The 21,818-nt window shown below is 40.3% G+C and overlaps 1 protein-coding gene across 9 annotated transcripts in view; it reads right to left on the bottom strand.

The window, feature by feature from the left end:
* Positions 1 to 21,818, bottom strand: part of STXBP4 (syntaxin binding protein 4) — a 134,444-nt gene that overhangs the window by 6,924 nt on the left and 105,702 nt on the right. For 8 of the 9 annotated variants that reach the window (XR_007768873.1, XM_050920106.1, XM_050920105.1 and 5 more), the window contains one exon: positions 20,334 to 20,391. Coding sequence is in view for 8 of the 9 variants with exons in the window: in XM_050920106.1 (XP_050776063.1) it covers positions 20,334 to 20,391 (58 nt within the window). In the remaining variant the exon portion in view is untranslated. Of the gene's footprint in view, positions 1 to 18,678; positions 19,242 to 20,333; positions 20,392 to 21,818 lie in introns of those variants that run through there. The other variant, XM_050920110.1, reaches the window with a different exon arrangement.

Raw genomic sequence — 21,818 nt, 5'->3', positions numbered from 1 at the left:
TCCACTGGGTCAAATTCACCACTCAGTTTGCCCATGTAAATGACTGTAATTCTATGGAAGTTAATGGACACATTCTGCATTTACACAGGTGGAACACGGAGCAGAATTTGACCCACTGATTTCATGGGGTGTAAGTGTGGGTTGAATCTGACTAAGTTTTATTAGTGTATAAAGATCTTCATACACTTCTCACCTAGATTTTTCCCCTTCACTTCATTCTCTTCTCTTAATACCTGCTGCAGCTTTGCTCCTTCTCTATTCCTGCCCTGCCCCCCATGTATCTGCATTGCACGTTGTCTCTTGAGCAGTCTCTGAACAATTTCTTCAAGTACAGTTGGCTTATGCAGCAATAAACATAAGGCCAGATCCTCGACTGGCCTGAATTGGGAGAGCTCCATGGAAACCAACAGAACTAGGCCAATTTACACCAGCTGAGGTACTGGCCCTCCGGTCCTTATGACTGTAATTACACTCACTCGCCTTTACAATGCCTTGTGGAACAAGGCCGTGTTTGTGGGCTAGAACACACATTATTTACAGTAAGTCTCATGCCTTGTTCTAACACAGAGCTGCAGCCTAAACTCGGGCCCAATTTCGGCTCAGTTCTAACTTCTGAGTGAGCAACGGGGCCACTCTGGAGTTAAACCACTGTAAGTGGGAGCAAATTTTGCTCTTTCTTTTCCTGCACCATTTGATTGTGGTCTCATTTTAATACCTGAAGGTTAGGTTTTGCGTCAGTGTCTCGCAGCACTGACTTACTGGTACAGGGATTATGCTGTTCTGATGAGATGAATGAGCTATGCCGTTACCTCGTACTCACGCCTTTTACTCAGATGTACTGAGCTAGCACTAAATAAAGTGTGATGAGGACAGTACTGCTGCCAACCATGAGGTAAAGCTGGACCACAAAGCTAATTTAAGTTAAAACTTGAGCTGCTTTAACTAGATTACCCCCATCTCCTGAGCTGGTAGCCTGTCAATGTATCCATTACTTAGTACATGGCCAAATCCTTCAATGGGCTGATGCCTGTAGACAGACTGAGTAAGAACAGCAAGATTTGGCATATAGATTTAGCAACCTTTATGCTCACAAATAGCCCCAGTTAAGCCATGGGACGATTTACAAGAATAGACGATGCAAATTGAGCCTTCAGTGAGCTCTTTAATTATTAGAGTAACGTGTGTACATTTCAAAGTGAACAGGTTTATAGCTATCATGCATAGACACTGAAAAGAGAGTTCTAATATCACTTTTTATATGGGATTTATGAATAACATGACAATTTAACAAATCAAGCTACTCACTGTTAAAATGATATATATTAAATTATAGATGTGTGTATATACATTACATCTCAAGTATGTATGTGTTTATATATTTAAAAATCTGGTTTTCAACAGGAAAAAATATTTGCTGTATTTTCTAAGATAAGTTTTCTGAGCTGTTAGTAGCTCCCAAAAGAGACTTTTTTCTCTGGTTGACAAGTTAAATCGCTGTGTTTTAAAACTGTCTATCAATCTCTAAAATTTTGTGGTCTGAAATTCCACTTGCCTATATAACGGCTGAAGGACTGAGCCTGAAACATGTTGATCATTTAGTACATTTTCTGAATTACTTACCTGATTTTGATTACCTGTAGAATCATGTAGTCAGATGTCTCACCCTGCTAATACAGTATTTGTTTCCTACAGCACTGTCAGAAGTGCTTTGCTCTGCCTAGTTTTACGCAGTCATTATCCAGCTTTCCATTACTGGCTTTAATTAATAATGGAATCATTTTTACTTGTGTCCCTGCACAGTCCTGTCCAACATGCCTAAATCCTGATCTATCACACAGCTATATCAAGTCTGAGCTAGCAGCCAAAGGTATAACAAAATCCTATGGCTGGAAACTGAAGCTCGACAAAATCAGAGTGGAAATAAGCTGCAAATTTTTAACAGTGAGGGTAATTATTCATTGGAACAACTTACCAAGGGCTGTGGTGGATTTTCCATCAGTGGTAATTTTTCAAGCAAGATTGGATGTTTTTTCCAATAGATCTGCTCCAGTTCAAACAGGAATTAATTCAGGAAAGTTCTATGGCCTATGTTGTACAGGGAGTCAGAGGTAAGCACAGTGGCCTTATAATCAATGAATCTATGAACCATGAGCATACACTGCCAATCATGTGAATTAGAACAAATTGTGGGCTGGTTTAACGATGATGTGAATAAAGGTCCACAGGTGATAGGGTGGGCCTAACCTACCCCCACCCAACATAGACTTCATTTTCTATTTATTTATCTATTTTAATAAGTTGCCTTTTTCTATAAACTTTAGAGCTGGGGAACAACTAACAGTGGATCTGATTTTCCCCTACCACTATGAGAGCTTGATCCTGCTCCTATAGTGCAGTCAATGCAAAAATTTTCATGGTGCAGGAACAGGCCCTCAATCAGCAGTGAAATCTGACATCAATGGAGTTACACTGGTGGAAAAAATGGTATAAGGAAGAACAGAATCAGGCCCCTCCATTTTAAAATATTTGAGGCCAAATTCTGGGCTAGTGTGCATCTGGAATAAATTCCACTGACTTCAATGGAGTGATGCTGGATTTGCACTGGTGTAAGAGCAGGCTTTGCCCCTTACACTGATAAGTGCAATGGGCCATTTTCTCTTTACAACTCTTTTCCAAACACCCTTATTAGAAGAACTCTTACAAATAAACATTAAGTCCAGATACTGCAACTCACATCAGAGAAAGACACAAACAATAAGCACAGATTACTTAGGAACAAAATAATTGTATACTGTCCTGCTATTTATTTTTAGTCCTCATCAAGTGCTGAGGCTAAAGAGCTTGGACATAATCAGTCCAATGAGATAATCCCAGATTTACTGGGTTGCGGAACATTCTTGTATTAGAAATACATCCTCTATGATTTTTGTGGTAAGGGCACCAATAGAAGTAAGGAGGAGTTCAAATCTACCTCTAGGCTTTGTTTAACTGAAGGACCACTTTTTTTTAAAGTGAGACACTACTGACAATATTGCAGAATTTTGAAAAGGCAGCAATACGACACAAATTCATAACTGCAAAACATTTTCCATTTCAACTGTTCAGCGTCCCTTGGCAAATGTTCTTGTGGAAACGATTCATTTGACCACATTTTAGGAGCAATCAACTATGTGTTAGCTATATTTAAAGCTTTTTAGGTTTACAAACAAGTCTGCGTTATTGGAAGATAGCCAAGCTTATTGTTGGAAAACAAATATTTGAGTTGGGAATATGTCAGCATTTTGTTGTTGTTTGCTTTTTTTTTTTAAGAGTAGTAAATTATAAGACAAATTTTATTGCTTGTACAAACAAAACAAGAGAACACAGCCTTTATTTTATTGGCAAAGAAACAGTAGCGAATTATTTAAATCCCATTATAATTACCCTCCTTATGGTTCTTACTTCCTAGCATGCAAAATGGTTTATTTCAAGAAGAGAATTTAGGACATTATCTTAAGGAAAGAATGGTTCAAAGATAGAGGGATAAGATGATGAAAAATAGAGTGCACATCTTTGCTAGATTTTGAGAATTAGCAAATTGTGTTTTTCACTTTAAGTGATAACAATCTCCCATTTACATTACATTAATTTGTACAGAGCCAAGTTCTGTAACCTCTCAGAGGGTCATGGAAAGCCTTATAGGCAGCAGAACTGTTGCAGGTCACTTTGTAGAGTTCCCCTTCTGCACAGAGTCCATGTAATGTCCCATGGAGGTTTTTTTCATGCTATTGTGCTGGGAGACTGAATGGGCGTGGCCAATGTCAACCGGGGCCATTTCCCGTGGATTAACTGACCAAAATTCTCCACTGCATGATTGTATGAGTCACCTGCAACTTGCAAAAGAAGAAATTCTGTGCAAGGCCTGTTTGAGATTTTTGGGGGAGTCTGGATGTCTCTCCAAACCAAAAATCAACCAAACTCCCACCAGATAAAGATTCATTATGGGCCAAATGAGTTCTGCTATTGACTTCAATGGGACCAGGATTCAGCCCTATTTGAATAAAGAAAGCCAGGTTCTGACCTCATGTGAAGCCTGTGCTTACCCTCTGAATATAATGATGTTGTACACAATGTAAGTAAAGGCAGAATGTGTCACATTTAAAATCAAATGCACAAATGCAATGACAAAGGTAGCTGGGGTTTTTCTAAACTGATATCCTAGCAACCTACTCTGTTGAACTTGCATCAGTCATTTTACTGAGCTGTTAATCTCTTGTATCCTTGATTTTGGATCTCCCAAATCTAACTGGCAATGCAAAATACAGTAATGCTTAATTCAAGATTATTGGTGCTTAATAAAACTTTAAATGATCTGTGCATAAATGAAAATTATTGCAAAATCACTAACTTTTGCTGACTGCTTTAAGGCAAAGGACTGAGAATGTCAAATCCCTTACTATCAAAACTGTAACCTCTGGTACTTTCAATGTTGCTGCAGAAACAGCCTGCAACGAAAACAGGATGTAGCAAAAGTTGTTGCCAGCACCAACTGCATGATCACAAGGCTACATCCAGTAATACACCTTATGGCTACACCAGTAATACACCTGTCATGTTGCACTGATTTTCTTCCCCCATATTTTATACTAGATCCCTTTACATACTCGTATGCTCGTAGGAGCAAATCCTGCCATTCTCCCACTCTATCTGCAGAAACACCTGGGTGCAGAGATCCCCAGATGCAGGTGAATTGGGAATGGCAGGTGAATTGGGGATGCCACGCAGGGTGCACACCACTTGCCAGGAGGAAATCACTGTGGGGACTTCCTGTGCACTGCCATTCAGTGAGAGCTTGGAGGTGGGGTAGGGCCAGGCGATCGGAGAAGTGGAGCTGGGGCCTGTGGATTCAATATTAGGGGGATTGACTTACATAGTGTGAAGGTTCAGGAACCCAAGCCCCAGTTAGGGTTGCCAATTTTGGCTGAACGTGTTATTGGAGGTTTCATCACATGACATAATATTTAATTAAAGATTAATCTTTAATTCCTGGAGACTCCCGGACAATCCTGGAAGGTTGGCAACCCTAGCTCCAATACAAGTTCTTTCCCTTTCTGCTGCATGGAATTTCAGTGTACAGCCCTGTTTGCTGAGCTGCCCATAGCTCTGCAGGATTTGTCCTAACTGCTCCCTTTGTCTCCTGCTCTGCCTCTTCTTTCATGTTTCCCCTAATGCTTTGAATGGCCTTTTGCTTTCCATGCACCCAACACTTCCCTTCTCCTTTAAACTCACTTCTTTCAGGAAGCCTTCTAACTGCTCAACCACAATGCCTCTCTTTGCCTCCTTGCACCCTGTATTTCCTGTTTCTCTGAGTTTCTCTTCAAGTCCCTTGGACCTCGATCAATACTGTCTTTAAGTGTTTTGTAAAGGGCTGTCTAATAATAAACAATAACAGCAGTCCTGCACAAAGCCAGAGTAACGACGACTTTTGCTTTGCAGTGGTGCTGGTTGTGAGATGTGGGATCCTTCCCCCTACCACTGGGTGACAGCAGAGTACCAAAGGAACCACAGACTTCTACAACTGCAGAAGAATCTATTGTTTCTGAACTCCCCAGGACTAGAACTTTTGGCCAGTGGATCCAGTAACTGCAGATTTACTGGCTACGGTCCAGTTCACTCCTTGCATGGTGGCACAGAGAGAAATCCCATGCCGCAGTGTTTTGTGGTTGGGATCCCCTGTGCAGCAGATTGTGTCAGTTCCATTGCCTGGAAGGCTATGCAGAATATGGCACATATGGAGTATTTCACAAACTCAACATACAGGTTGCAGCCAATGTATAGTTAATGGTGCAGTAAAATAATGCAGCCCACACCCACTTTTATGTACCTATGATCACATTTTATGAGATCCAAACTATCCCTTGGCTTTTAGGAGCCAGCACTTTTACCCCTCTGCTCTTATCATTTTGACTTAACCTTGGCTTTGTCTTTTCAGTGAAATCAGCTCTGATTATGGTGAAACAGCAGTGTGGCCATCAACTCTTGTGGCCATTGTACACTGCTGACCCAGTCAAGATTTGTGACTCAAAAAACATCCTATATGCTTCTGTAGCCTCCTTTAAAATGTCATTATTTGGAAGCCAGATGATAATTATATGGAGATTCTCAGTTAACCGAGTGAAGCTGAAAACATGCTGTTGCCATCTTATGCTTATGCTAGTGTTGATGAGATCTGCAAAGAGGAAATAGTTCTCAATTGTTCAACTTTATGGGGGGATTAGATCAAAGAAGTAATTGGGTAAAACTGGGTAAGTATAGTAAATCAATCTTGGGAATAGCTGGTGAAGACAATTTCCAGAACTCAGAACCTACAAGCGCTTTGGGAAATAATGTGTTTTCTATTAACCAAAACCAGATTATCTGAACTTAAAATAAACATTTTTTAAAAATAACTTCTGTTTAGTTTTTAGCTGCTTGACTCTCTCCCAGGATTACATTTTATAAGAAACACCTGTAGGGAAGGCGCATAGCATAGGAGTTGCAGATTAAAGGCCTGAAGTGCTGAGCAGCTTCTGGAAGATGGTTAGTGCCCTTAGCACTCACTGGTTTCAGTGAGACTGAGGGCACTGATCACCTCCCCAGCTCTGATCCTAATGTGACACACAACCCCCCCAATCATGCTGTGTTTCTCTGAAGGGGCTGTGGGTTTAGTAGTTAAATCAGGGGTAGGCAACCTATGGCACGGGTGCCGAAGGCGGCACATGAGCTGATTTTCGGTGGCACTCACACTGCCCAGGTCCTGGCCACCTGTCTGGGGGGCTCTGCATTTTAATTTAATTTTAAATGAAGCTTCTTAAACATTTTAAAAACCTTATTTACTTTACATACAACAATAGTTTAGTTATATATTATAGACTTATAGAAAGAGACCTTCTAAAAATGTTAAAATGTGTTACTGGCATGCGAAACCTTAAATTAGAGTGAATAAATGAAGATTCGGCACACCGCTTCTGAAAGGTTGCCGATCCCTGAGTTAAATAATATAAAATGAAAGCCCAAGAAAGAGTCCAGTTTATTCCTTGATTAAACCCATTAAACAGCAGTGTATTATAAGTCTATGGGCAGCTTCATAAGAGGTAAACATCACTGAAAAGATCTTTTATTTGTCCAGATAGTGGTACTACTAGTGATATTAATAAGCAGGTGCAGCAATACACAAATGGACTGGTCTGGAAACTTCTGAGTAATGGCCTGCTGAGTAAACTGACCCGGTGTTGAGTAAACACCTGGAATTGGTGATGGGGTTAATGATCGTTCACTTACAATTCAAATCTCTCCTGGGTCAGAAGTGATTGAGTGTTACCACCATGTAAGGGTAGTTCAGTAGCCTGTGTGCAAGGGGTCGGAGGTTCCCAGTGGACATGTGACTACATCACAAAAAACCAACTTCCTGTGTGGTAACTTCTTGACAGTCTCAGCAGACACCAAGGACTGTAAAGATTAGTAGTGGCCTTTTCCACAAAGTGGCAAACCCTGCTCCAAGAATGGAAGAATGAACAGGATTTTGAACTCACCAAGTTTCCAGTCCCTACATGGAAATGACCCGGTAGTGGAGAATTTGACCCTCAGTCACACCTGTGTAAAGCTGGAGTAACTCTACTGCAGTAAACAAAGATTAGAACTGGTTCCAGTCACTTTGGTGGGATTTATGAGCATACAAGGGAGAGAGAATTTAGCTCTAGGGTTCTGCTCACAGGGAGGAAACGTAAACTGCTCCATGACTTGCTATGCCAGAACCTGATTGGGAAGTACAGTTTCTGCAGAGGACAAAAGAATGTTTCTGCATCCTGGTGCCTGATATCGGAAAAAAAAAATTCCTGCCCCACCCCCTTCAAAAAAGCTCCAACTCAGCCAGAAGCTGCTTAAAGTCTTAACATTCTTGTATTACAAACTCATGTTATCATAAAAGCCAGTGCCAAGTTCCCTTGTATTACCTCTAAGGTCATTTCCCTTACAACAATACAAAATGAATTCATTGAAAATCAGAATAGATGAATTCACTGTAACCACATATGCTGGGAGTTGAACTATTTTAAAAACTTTAATATATTTTTCATTTTTCAAGTAATTCCATTCTGCTTATCCAGACTTCTTCATGTAGTTTCCATTGGCAAAAGTATTCCCATGTCCCATGCTAAACTGTTGTTGTGTGCTGTTAATCAAAAGCCCCACCTCACTCTAGAGGGGTCTCTGTGCCATCGGTAGATGCAAGTGATCTCTAGACATGATTTTAGGAAGTGACAAGTGATTCTGGGTGCCTCCATTTTTAACTGTCCAACATGAGACACCTTTAAGGGGCCTGAGTTTCAGACAGCTGGCCCACAGCACTTTCAGAAAATCAGACCCACTGTCTCGAATTGGGTAAAAAAAAAAAAAAAAAAAAAAAAAAAAAAAAAAAAAAGAACTCAGAATTATGGGTCACTTTTGAAAATCTTGATCTGACCATTGTTAGTTTAAGTTTGCTGAACACTCTGAAACTCTTTGGATGAAAGGCTTTATAGCAATGATACTGAGCACATACAGTCCTCTACCAACCTTACCTGACAAACTCTTACAACATCCTTGTGAACTATGTAGCTATTATTATTTGTATTTTACAGATGGAAAAACTGAGGATGAGACATTAAAGCAAATATTTTCAAAAGTGGCCTCTAATTTTGAGTGCCAAATTTATGACAAAGGCATGATTTTCAGAGGTGCTGAGCACCAGCAACTCCAACTGGGCTCAGTACTCAGCACCTATGAAAATCAGCCCTACTGGTAGATGCTAAATTCAGCACTGAAAAACTGGCGGCAGTTTTGAAAATTATGGTGTAAATGCCTTGCCTTAAGTTATACAGGGAGACAGGATCAGGAGATACTGGATTGCAAATGCCAAACTCAATCCAGCAGATCGTGCTGTCTCTCATTATACCAGTGTGAACTCACTTAAATAGGAGCCTTGATGTTGAGTGTAGAAGTCTACTCCTAATGAGAACTACTGTGGATTCACTAAGATTTGAACTAGAAAGAAGATTTCACAGACATGTAGACACTGTGGCTATCATCAAAATAACCTGCAAATTATAAAATATAAGATGCGGATTCTTTCTGCCACCCACTGTATGCAGTGATACTGCAAAGATGCAGCTGTGCTCAGAGGCCTCTGAAACCACAAAGGGATGGAGCAGGATCTGGGTCTAAGGAACTAAGAGGAGTTCCAACTTTGTAATGCAGTGGAAATGGGTAGGGGCAGGCTTGGTCACAGAAAAGCTTATCAGCCTATAGCTTTACAGTTTCTATTTCGCATTCAGTAGGTAAATGCAAGTGAAATTTGTTTTCCTTTTTAGATGATACATTTAGCCCTACTGCTGTAAACATTTATATTTATACTGTAGAACAGGGGTGGCCAACCTGTGGCTCCGGAGCCACATGTGGCTCTTCAGAAGTTAATATGCGGCTCCTTGTATAGGCACTGACTCCGGGGCTGTGGCTACAGGAGCCAACTTTCCAATGGGCCGGGGGGGTGCTCACTGCTCAACCCCTGGCTCTGCCACCAGCCCGTCCCCCACTCCACCCCTTCCCGCCCCCTCCCCTGAGTCTGCCGTGCCCTCGCTCCTCCCCCTCTTCCCCAGAGCCTCCTGCACACCACAAAACAGAGGTTTGGGAGGTGCGGGGAGGGAGGGGGAGGTGCTGATAGGTGGGGCTGTTGGTGGGTGGGAGGTGCTGGGAGCAGGGGGACTGCTGACATATTACTGTGGCTCTATGGCAATGTATCTTGGTAAATTCTGGCTCCTTCTCAGGCTCATGTTGGCTACCCCTGCCATAGAGGTTGTCCAGCTATGATCAGTGCTTTGTTATTCTTAAATTCAGTCATTAAATCATAAATAGATTTCTGTAAATATCCAGCTTTCAATAAAATCAATTGTGGTTCGTTCTTCCTCCCCCCAGACACAAATATACTGGACATTTATGATCTATTTGATGTCACCCATTAATTATAGGACTCTAAAGGGTGTGACAAGCCATGCTTTCAAGGTGGATGCATGATTTAGTAGCTTGATTAGAAAATCCACTACAACATTTTTTCTGTGCTTTAATGGTCTGTCTGTTTTTCTGAGTATTATCTCAGACTATTTGGTTACCTACCATAGAGTACCTTCTCTTCTCAGCTACACTGGTGGATATTCGGAGTAACTACACTGCCTTTCGTGAAGTCTCTCAGTCTTTATGATGGTGTAAAAGACAGCAGGATTTGGCCCTTGGGCATAGACTCATGTGTCTCTATTGTTTCCTACAGATACAATATATGGTCAAGGAGAATGTGACAGGCCTCAGCCATCTGTCCCCACCATTTCCTCCTCATTGCACGACAGAGAGGGATTTTTAAAAGGATGTCTCAGTTCACAAGATATCAGTTCCTTCAAATGTCAAAAAGCAGGCTGGTTCGATTCATAGATTATAGGGCCAGCAGGAACCATTGTGATCATCTTATCCGACCTCCTGCATACCCAGGCCAGAGGAATTCCCTAAATTCAATCCTATTTGAACTAGAGCAGATCTCTTAGATAGATATCCTTGTCTTTTGATTTTTAAATGGTTTGAGCGATTTTTACTGCTTGTAAGGTGTCAGAAAGTACTAAGAAGTCTTTAAAATATCTTAACATTCTGCGTGTGAGCTGTGTCTACTCCTGCATGTATTTGCTACAGAACCACTGATAGATGGAACAGAATAGGTTTACAGAGCAATGGGGTGGACAAAAAGAGACTAACACCTCTCAACGTATACACAAAATCTTTTGCCGTTACAGCAAAAGGAAACATTCTTCCTTGGCAGCACTCTAGGGCATTTAAGCACACAAGGAAAACTTCTGGTTCTTGGGTGAATTATAGGGAAAAAAAATTAGAAGTATTATCCCTTCCTTTGCCATAAAATAGACAAATAAACACTGGCCTCAGTCTACCTAAGCATTCCAGAAGATTGAAATATCTGGGAATTCACACCTTGTTCTCCAGGAAAGACTTATTTAAAGTACAAGTTGTGCTTTCACTGTCTAAGACAGAATATAGCGTATGTCGAAGTGTAGGAACTTGCTTCTGTTAAGCAGCAAGAAAATGGTGTTTATAGGGGGCAAAATCCCCAGCTGCTACTTACAAATTTTACACATATGCAAGAAGTGGGTGGCAGTGGGAGGGAGAATAGCAAGGCCATACCTAATTTTAGATGCTAGTCCCATGATGCAGAGCTTCCATATGTTAAAGGTGAAACAAAGTAGGAAGACAGAGGAGATTAACTGGAGTAGGTTGCTTTTGAAGAAAATTCATGTCCTTTTCTATGTTGTCCTTCCACTATGATTCTTCCCAAGCAACAGCAAATAATGGGATATTACATGGCATTAAATACAGCCTGCCAATGAAAGCATGTATCATCTCACAGGCTGTACTGATGGAATGCTATGATTCTCCCCTGAAGTCTTTTACTGCCAGATCATATGACTGCGTCAATTTATGCCCCCATTTACATTAGTTACAACCCCCAATTAGGTCAATGGGGATTGCATCTGAAGAAAATCTGGGCAGAATTTGTTCCATGTGTCTAACTATCAAGAGTGGTTCAAAGTGAACTTGCTCTTATCAAGATGAAATGGTATTTCCATATGAATGTCTCCCAACTGTTCACTATATACACATTTCTGAATGCATGTGTTGGCTCCCATGAGATCACATGAACTGCGCCCAAGGCCCTGGGTTTCAGAGAGGAAATTCCCAAGGGGGAATTATAAATCCTTTTGGAATCTGAGTAATTGGATTTCTCATGCTCATAACTGGATTGATGCTGAATCACGTCCTGCACAGGATTTTTTACTCCCCTCAAAAATGGCAATAGGGTGAATGTATCAGACAGGCTGAACTGCTGGGGAACAAGATTAAGTCACCTGGGGTCTGAATTGCAGAAAGGCCTGTGAGAGAAACTTCCATACTCCTGTTTCTTGCCAAATAGCATTAACTGCTGCACTGCTTTTAGACTGTAGTGCAGAGATGCAGTTGGATGCCATCTCCTCTCTGCAGGTGATCAATTCACCATACACCGTAAACGGCAGATGACAGGCACAATTTTTAAAAGCCCAAAACATCTTCTCCTAAGTACCAGAAGATCTGAAGATATGCCATGAATTCAGAAAAAAAAGAGAAGGTATTTAGAACGGTTTTACGTATGTGCCAGCCAGACTGGAAACTTCTTATGGGATTGCTTTTAAAAATGCCAGTGTCTACATGCCTTAGAGATCTCTGAATCTTTATAAGTTGGGAAGTAAAGGCCATTCCCTTCTCCTTCCGCAGCACTGAGAGGAGAAATATGGATCTAATCATATAGAAGGGAAAAGGGTTTTCAATACCCAATTCTGTATTCTGTTATGTAGGAAACTCCTAAATGCTCCTGAAGTGCTCTTGGCTGCTAAGACACATGGGCCAAAGCATCAACTAAGCGTCACCTAGAGTAAGTTGGTAAAACTTTTCAGAAACCCCTGGACCAACTTCATGGATGTAGGTTACACCATTGCTTACATATCAGGTTAAATTGGTTAGAAAATGAGTGTAAGAGGCAAAGCAGTGCCATCTGTACCAGTGGTTATGAAAAATGAGTGCCGCTTACATGACTTGTTGATTGTAGCAGGACAGTAAGAGATAAAATTCAACTTTCCCTTCACATTACTTTAAGTTGCATCATATAACTTCAGACCTTCTTGAGACCAAGTTCAGTCCTCACTGACATCAGTTGGAGGCACACCCACGTATGTCAGGGACTCTATCTGATCCCCACTCACCACTCCATTGGTAGGATTTATATTCATTTTATACCCCTGAAAGTCAAGTCAGTGCAAATTATCCTCACTTTTTCCACCAGCGTACTAGTGTGTAACCCACAGCACCATTTATATCACTTCTGAACTTTTCCCGGCAACCACATACCTCACAGACTTGGCCTTACTGCCCATAACAGCTTCAGCTCCAATCATGAGGCACTACTGCAGTTTGAAAGGTAATTTCTCCATGCTTGCCAGTGCTTGACCATTGGATGCTTAACAACGTGGCTGATCAAAAATGAATAAACGAGGCACTAAAGTGCCCTAATGGTGGAGATTAAGCTCTAACTCTCAATGACATGTATACAAAAATGCATCCATGTAAATGTTTTATTCATGTCAGTTATTCATATAACTGGGTTTCACTGTAGTATGTAACAGAAACCAGCTGGTTTACTTCTTTTAAACTCTGATTTCTCATGCACTTCATACTGTTTCACTCCCCTTCAAAGATATTTATAGAAATTTCACAGCAAGCTACCTCAATCTTATGTGATATTCAGCTTCTGTCCTGGAATGCGTTTATTGCATGAGATCCACAAGAAATAGAATTAAGAGTCCCAACTACCTGACAGCCCAATAAAGTACCTTGCATGTGAAGCAGCTTATTAATTAAAAATAATTATCTTTAGCAAACTGTAAAATCTTAATTAATTCAAACGTAGTCATTGCAGTTTTTGTTCACTTCACAGCTTAACAATATGTTAAGAAGATGACGGAATTCAAATTTAAGGTGAGTTTACATGTGGCAACATTTGGGAAATTACAACTGTCATGACAACCAAACCACGTTTCAATGCCTGGTTGTACCCACTGGAGTGGTAAAATAGTTCCGAGTACCTCAGGACTTAAGCTGTTCTAAATACCAAAGAGAAAGAAAGGATTGAAATTCACAGCCAAACAGTACAAGAGGGCTACAGAATTAGTGCTAGTGCTCTAAGTACCAAACATAATCCCTATTTGAACATACAACAATTAGATTAAATCCTACTGAACAGGATCAGCTGATTAGAAGCACCTCTGGGTATGTTCCTTCTAGAAAAGGATACCTTTTAACCTTACGTAAGCTCTTCTGGAAATTTGTATCACACTTTGTTAGAGGTAGGGGACTTCTGTGGCACTTGCTTCTTGCTGTGAATAGTTAACTTTCAAATTGACTTTACACAAAGGGATTCACCCTTCTCTTATAAGGCTGTCCTGCAAAGAGCCAGTTTTGGGCAGGCTTGCGCTCCGTGCAAGCTCCTTGGAGCCAATGGTGTAAGCAAAGTCTAACTTTGTCCACAAGAAACAATATCCAATTACATCTGGAGCAAGAACCGTTGCACCACTTTAATCTCAGGAGTGGGGAGAGCTCTTGAGAGTGAGAGATTTCAGACAGTGGTTATGCCCGGGAACTTTGCACTCTTTCACTTCACATATCAAGGAGGCAAGTATCAAAGGGGTAGCCGTGTTAGTCTGGATCTGTAAAAGCAGCAAAGAATCCTGTGGCACCTTATAGACTAACAGACGTTTTGGAGTATGTGCTTTCGTGGGTGAATTCACCCACGAAAGCTCATGCTCCAAAACGTTTGTTAGTCTATAAGGTGCCACAGGATTCTTTGCTGCATATCAAGGAGGGTGTCTTTATGCTAATCTTGCAAAGGCCGATGTGGACAATGGAGTCTGGGATATGCTACAGGGGGTTGTGATGACAGAAATCCAGAGGCCCTAGCATCCTGGGTAAGGACTGTACTAAGAAACAGCTGCCATTGTTGATTTCTAGATAAGGATGGGAAGTGTGGAAAACCTCACGAGAAAGCCTGTTCTTGTGAGATTTCCAGCCCAAATTTGCACACTCAACCAATGAGGATGGTGTGGAAAGCAGCAGAACATCTGAGGCTTTTTCTCTGCTGAACTCCAGCCACAGGAGGTTCATCCTCTACTGATCTGCACCTTATTACCACGTCAGCAAAAGTTTAACTTCAAAGTGCAGCTCTCAATAGAATCCTCTCAAGCATATTCAGCAGGTCCAGCATTCCACTGAGGCAGCAAGATAAACGAGAAGCTGCATTTGTGACTTTCTACTGGTCACAGAACCCAAATGAAAAGAAATTAGATGAACAGTAAAATGTGACATTTCTTCTGCTGTGTGAGACCAGTCATTTTGTTGCTATTACAGATATTTAAGCAACCATGGATTTTGCCAACTGCTACAGCTCTTGTCATTTCTTTAGGCCCCAGTTCGGCTTTCAGTCACACTGGTATAAATGCAGGGTAACAAGACTGTAGCAAGTGGAGCAAGGACCTCAGATTTACATAGAACAGAACCTTGATTCAGCCTGACCGACTGAGCAAACCAACCAATTCTTGTATAGGCCAAAAGTGGCAATACCCTATTTTCAATGTTTCATGTAAAATTCAATGTGCATACATCTCCACAAAAATGAGTCTTTTACTTTATCGGTTTTATTTGTGGAAACTGCAGCATCTGTAAAATTGTATTGGAAAACACTACTTGTTTTAATTTCCTAAGTTATTTCTTCATCACATTCCTTGGTATACATCTCCTGCGTAACTTACATCTGGAAATAATCAGCATATTAAACACAAGGGCTCAAGCAGAACTTGAGTGCTGCAGCATATATGGTATGTTCTGAATCACTATGAGAATACTGTGTCAGCCCTAATATCTCTAGCTGCAGGCACCAGCGATGAATTAAGGACAATGTAGTAGTAAGTTAAAAAAAAAAGTTCCTGCTTTTTCTGGCTGGCACAGAAACTTAAATACACTACTTTACATATAACTTCCACAATGGCCCAGGGGAAAATCATTTTCACCCCACTGCAGAGGCCTCACTCACCACCCTCTTCATCTCTTATGTGCCTTTGTGGAAGTCCTCTCCACAAGCAAAATAACATGTGCCTAATCACTCATAGGAATTGAACAATTTGCCAGATTATTAACTTAATGTACTGAATGGACATCAACCAAAATTTTAGCTGACTGTTCTTCTAACTGGTAAGAGGCAAGATAATGTTGCTCTGTGAATGAGCCCTTAATATTAACACAGCTGTGTTTCACCCACCTGATGGAAGAATAATATGCTAACTTAAATCACTTCCTGTCAAATTAAATCACTTCCTGTCAAAGTCACACACACACACACACACACACACACACTAAACTGTTTGCTTTTCCTAGTTTCTTCCAGTAGGATCAGAGAATTCAGCTAAAACATAATCTTGCTCTCACTCACTGAGAAATCAAGTGGAAAGGTTTCTACTGATCTTTCCAATCACAAGGAGGCATCTCAGCTGATTAGATCAGGAAGGCAAGGGAAATACAACAACTTGCCAGCATATGCCCTTTTCTAGATAACATGGTTCATATGTGAACAGCAGCCTTGACAGGCTTAGATAGAACAATAAATTTCCATCTAGCTTCAGTGAAAAGTTGACAAATATGAACAAAATGCAATGGATAGGAAATTGCAAGTCTAAGTCCAACTAAAGCTGGCTTCGAGTGTGTTTGGGATTTGAGTCCAGTGTGTCCACAGTACCGGTTCAAAAGCGTCAGTCTGAACTGTGCAACTCTCACTCAGATTGGGGAACATTTACTCATACTGGTTGTCAGTGGGGGTGCAGAATGAGTAAGTGGTAATTACCACGAATAAGGGTTGCACAGGTGGGGCCACTATGCTTTGCACAGTAAATATATGGATTCTATCCCAGTATGACGAATATAGTAAGAATACTGGGCTTGATCCTGTCAGGTACTAAGCACTCTGGCCCTGACCCAGCAGAGCACTTAAGTATGTACTTAACTTTAGGCACATGAACAGTTCCATTATACAATGGGCCTACTCTTGGGCTTAACGTTAACCACATGCCTAAGTGCTCAGCTGGATCAGGACCAGAGTACTTAGCATTTTGCAGATATACAGTATCTTCTCATTTGGGTCAGGATTAAGAGCAATTTGCTTGTCCTATAAAAGAACAGGTACAGAACCAAAATGTGAATGAATAGGAACGATTTACATGAAAAATATATGTCTAGCTACTCTCAGGATATCAAGAAACTTTATGTTCATTTCACTGCCCATTTGAATTCCGTCAGAAGTTACAATTAAATTTTCAAGACCATTCTAGTATAAAAGATGGTGAACTGGATCCTGTTTCGTGATAAGGCTGCTCTGTGCCATTCCAGCAACACACAGGAGCCTGAGAGCCATCTTAACTCATTACACAGAGACTCGTCTAGGCAAGGGGAAGGTCCCTAGGTATCTTATTCTGATACCTAGGGACCTTCACTCAACCTAAGGTTTCTTTGCCTTAACCCCAAATTATATGCATCAGTATCTCACTTTGTGCAGGTAGTGAACAGATAAAACTGAGTATTTACTTTTGGGGGTCAATGTTGCTTCCATTAAAATCAATGAAACTCTGTCTATTAACTTCAACAGAAGCAGGATCAGACCTTAACTCAGGTAGGTCAACAATAAAATATTCATAGACACAAGCAGCATATCACACATTGCTCTCTACAGCATTTAGAGAATAATGAAAATAAAGGTGTAAGGGATACCTGATATTAACTAAATAAATAGCTACTAGAGACGGGCCTGAGGATATAAAGTTTGCATCTAAAACTGGATCCGAAGTCTAACAGAGTGCAGGGTGCTCAGTTTGGATGCTAAGTTCTCATTCAGACTCAACATAACAACATTAACTCAACTGTTTCATAATAATGCTAACTTTGCTTGCTAGTGTCTTCCACCAAAGGATCTCAGACACTTTGCAAACATAAATCAAACTCACAAACCCCTGCTGACAGGCAGGTAGGTCTTAAATAATCAGCCATGATCTTTCACAGCAAAAAGCAGACCTTTATATATTAGGGTACAAACAACAAGATAGAGGGGTCCTGATCCAAAGCCCACTTTAACATCAGTGGACAACTTTCCATTAACATTGATGGGCTTTGGCTCAGGTTCAGATGGTTTATAATCATGCTGGTATCCTAGATCTATAAGGTATTTTGTGATTCTTTATCTGTGCCATGCATGTGTATATGTATCATACTGGATGCTTTCGCCTTAAGTTTAAAGATATTTTCACCTTTCCCTCACTTGTTGAAAATAATGAACTTGCACTACTGACTTTTTTCTTTTAATCTTTCAGAAAAAAATTATGAAGGAAATCCTGTAATTAAGAAAAACCCAAGAGCACATGACAAAAAGGGCCTGATCTCAGTGCTTTGTATTTTCTAGTCTCCCTCCTGAGGGTGATTACTTTTAAAGCTTTGTAGACCTTGTCATAGTAATTTATACCACGTTTTATTGTTTCATCTCAATGTCACCTCTCCTCTAGTCTTAGGAGGGTTGTCAGAAAATTCATTCAACTGCAGGTGACGTTTGGCCACACAGATTTTTCCTTAATCTTATTTTTGGTGACACAAGTTTGTTTGCTATTATAACATCTACGCTATACTGCACACGCTGAAATGATGATGCATTATTGACTAACATAATGAATAGATTTAACTAACCAGTAATCACCAGGAGCACAGGTTTTTTTTTCCAATCTCCTCTCTTCTTTGCTAACACTAATGCAACAGAGATGACAAGCACCCTGGCTGTTGAGACAATGGTAGTTATACTATATACCGAGCAGATTATGACAGTGAGGAGATAGCCATATATGTATTTTTCTTAAAATAACAGAAATTGAATCAGATTATTTATTTTTCTTTGGCTTAAAATACTCGAGATGCATACTGACAGCAGAAGTTTTTAATATAGCTAAAATATTTGCATTGACAAGCACTGAAATGCACAAAGAATATGACAAAAGATCTTGGTAACAGGCCCAATTTCAATGGCAATATTCACTGAGTAAGGGTAGGCTAACCTAAAGGCAGTGAAAATTTGACTTGTCAGAACTCTGTGATTTTAAGTTAGTGACCCTATGATTAACATCTTAAGTGGAAAGCTTAGCAAGTAATAACTTCTCTTTTAAATCAATGGCAGGAAACTTGGGAGTCTCTTGTTTACTTTATAATTATGATGAAATGCCTACCACTCTGCTCCTTCAATCCATTACAATAACAGAACAATTTAATTCCAGATACAAAGCTGGCTACGAAGTCCATTTTCTACAAAACAAGAACATGACTTTCTGACACAACAGGAATGGTTTTAGATATAGCCTGGGCAGCTACAGAGGGTAATCACATGGTAAAAGACATTCTGCTGGGACTAGTTACAAAGAGAAACTACCATGTTAGTCCTTTTCCTTGTGCAGTTTTCTGGGTGAAAAGATTGCAGATGGAATTTGATTAGGTTTAGTCAGTGTCTGTCAGCATCTAGGCTCTTTAACACTTGTCTGGATACAAAGAAAAACTGATTAGTTTTGTACCAAGCTAGCCAGTACTCCTTCACAGCCAGTTCTTGATGAAGTACACAATACAGAAGGTAACTGACTGGTCTACACAGCGGATTGAAGCCTTTACACATAAAAGAGACTGCAGAAGGAAACTGATTAGCATCCTATTCATTTTCCTCTGCTTTCTGCATGTGCAAAGCTTTCTGGCCCTATAGAAACTGTGATGGGTGCCAATATGCATAGATGACAGAGGACAAGATGATAAAGAAAGACAAAAAGAGCAAAAAGGGAGGGGAGAGGGGAAAAAAGAAACGCTAAAAAGGAAACTATAAAAAGAGATGAAAAAATGTATTACTGGGAGGTGCTCAGATACTATCTACTCAGAATAGAATAAAATGATGCACAGACACCAAGCTGTGTCCCTGAGTTGTCTATCTGGCTGCCCAGGAAAAACTGCAGACAGTGCAAAGGATTCTGAGGTTTTGCTTAAGTAATGTATGGGGCACAGGTGCCATCTCCCAGATTCAACAAAGGTGTCAGTGCATCTAGAGAGCCCTAAGGTTTGTGTGTTACTATGGAAACAGCTCCTAGGGTCGGAGCCAGAGCTACAGCTCCCAAATAACTGAGTACTGTCTGATGTTTCCCCAGCACTGAGGCTCCCAACCAGTTTTAACACTGATTTTTTCATTTTAGCATTTGAATGTTCGGGCCTATGAACTTTTTAGGGGTTGGGATTTTCCCATCCCTATTTGCAGCATTGAAAGGATCAAAGACTTTTGAAGTAACCAAAGCAAGATGAGGTTGGAAGTTAGTCACCTGACTACCAGTGAATTTCAATAGGATTTGGGTACCTAATTCCCTTGGAATTCTTTGAAAAGCCCAGTCTCATTATATAAGTTTGTCCCTAAAAAAGTCTATAAATGATGTCACTAACAAGCTGTTTATAAGACAGATGATGTTTCTGGTCATGTTACTGATTTTAATGTTCCTCCTAGAAAGTTTAGATCTTTTTACCCCGATTAACTGAATCTCTCCCTGTCATCCTCCAGATGTGATAGAAACCGCTTACATAACTTTGATGCCAGTACTCACTTGATAAAGTACTTGATTCCATCTGCTGTGTAAGCTTCTTCCCATCCATAAGGTAAGCCTAAGGTGAAATAAAGAAATAAAATTACTCTCAAAGCTTGGAAGACACCATGAAATTACATTTTGGTATGGTAATAATTAGAATACTATAGCCTTCAATCAGGGCATACAAATATTACTTTCAAAAGCCTGTTAGTTTAAAACCATTAAGCTTCATTGGACATAAGTATTACTGCATTATATTAAAAAAAAAGCTATGTCACAAAAGCATTACCAGTAGCTAAAACCTTAATCATTATTAGTCTTATTCACAAGTAAACTGATAGTCTGGTAGAATTTTAGGGTCTGATTCCTAACAGGCTTGAATTTTGTGTTATCATTCACACCTAGGCAAAGAAGGTGTAAAAACAACCACTCTGATTTGCTAATGTTTGACACCTACTTTGCATAGGTGTAAATGACTCCACCAGGCGGGAAGCTGAGCAGAATCAGGTTTTTTGTGGCCTTTACAATCCTGAATGTAACTCCTTGGAAATTTACTAGCAAACCTTTGTGAGACACTAAGAGCTAGCTTCAGAGAAAAGGTATAGATGTTTCCATGCTAAGTACAATTTACAAAGTGCTACATGGAGTTTTCAGATGTGTGACTAGTCAATGGGAGTCACGGACTTAATGCTATAGCATTTAACATAGAGAAAGAAAACTTCTGAGAAGATGGAGTTGTTATATATAATAATTAAGCTACCTGCTCTTTTCTCCATAGGTAATTATTAGAAGTTCTGAGACAGAACTTTGGGTTTTACTTTGAATGTGATCCTGTGTGAAAGACTGTTGATGTGGGTGATATGTTTCAGGAAAGCCTTTCAACTAGACTTTTACCTGTGCTGTGCTACACTTCTCTTTTTCTCTTTGAAAATTCAATGGATAAAGGAAAAGTTAAGGAAAAAAATGCCATAGCAATAGATGATGTGGATTAAAGCCAGGATCACACTCTTAGTAGACAGTGAAAAATGCTGGAGAAAGTAGCAAAAGTCAGTATGCAAAGGTGATCCTGCGTTTGAGCAGTAGTTTATAACAATTTAGATAAATCAAAGTGTAAAGACCTTAGAAACAACCGTTTGGAGACTTAAGGCATACAGACAGGGATGTATATTGTTCTGTGTGTGCTTTCACTTGGAAGGCATCTGGAATCTTAGTGAGCTAGGAGTTAAAATGTTTTTGTTCAAGCCCCACAGTATCTCAAAAAGCAGCTCATCAGAACTATCTGTGAGCTTGCTGGATTGCACACGGCATACAGTGTCTGAGAAATTGTCCATACCAAGGCAGACCCCAAGAGCACAGGCATTAGATACCCTTCCCCTAACATGTCCAGCTTTCTTTCTCCCATAAGCCTACCCAGGGCAGCAATCCAACAAGATCTCTAGCTTTGCCATTCCTTCATTCCAAAGGCTTCCAGTGTTTCCGCTTAGCTATCTGGGATGGGAAGCT

This window comes from Gopherus flavomarginatus, chromosome 12, assembly GCF_025201925.1.
Source record: "Gopherus flavomarginatus isolate rGopFla2 chromosome 12, rGopFla2.mat.asm, whole genome shotgun sequence".
Lineage (NCBI taxonomy): Eukaryota > Metazoa > Chordata > Testudines > Testudinidae > Gopherus > Gopherus flavomarginatus.
This window is presented reverse-complemented; position numbering and strand designations above follow the sequence as displayed.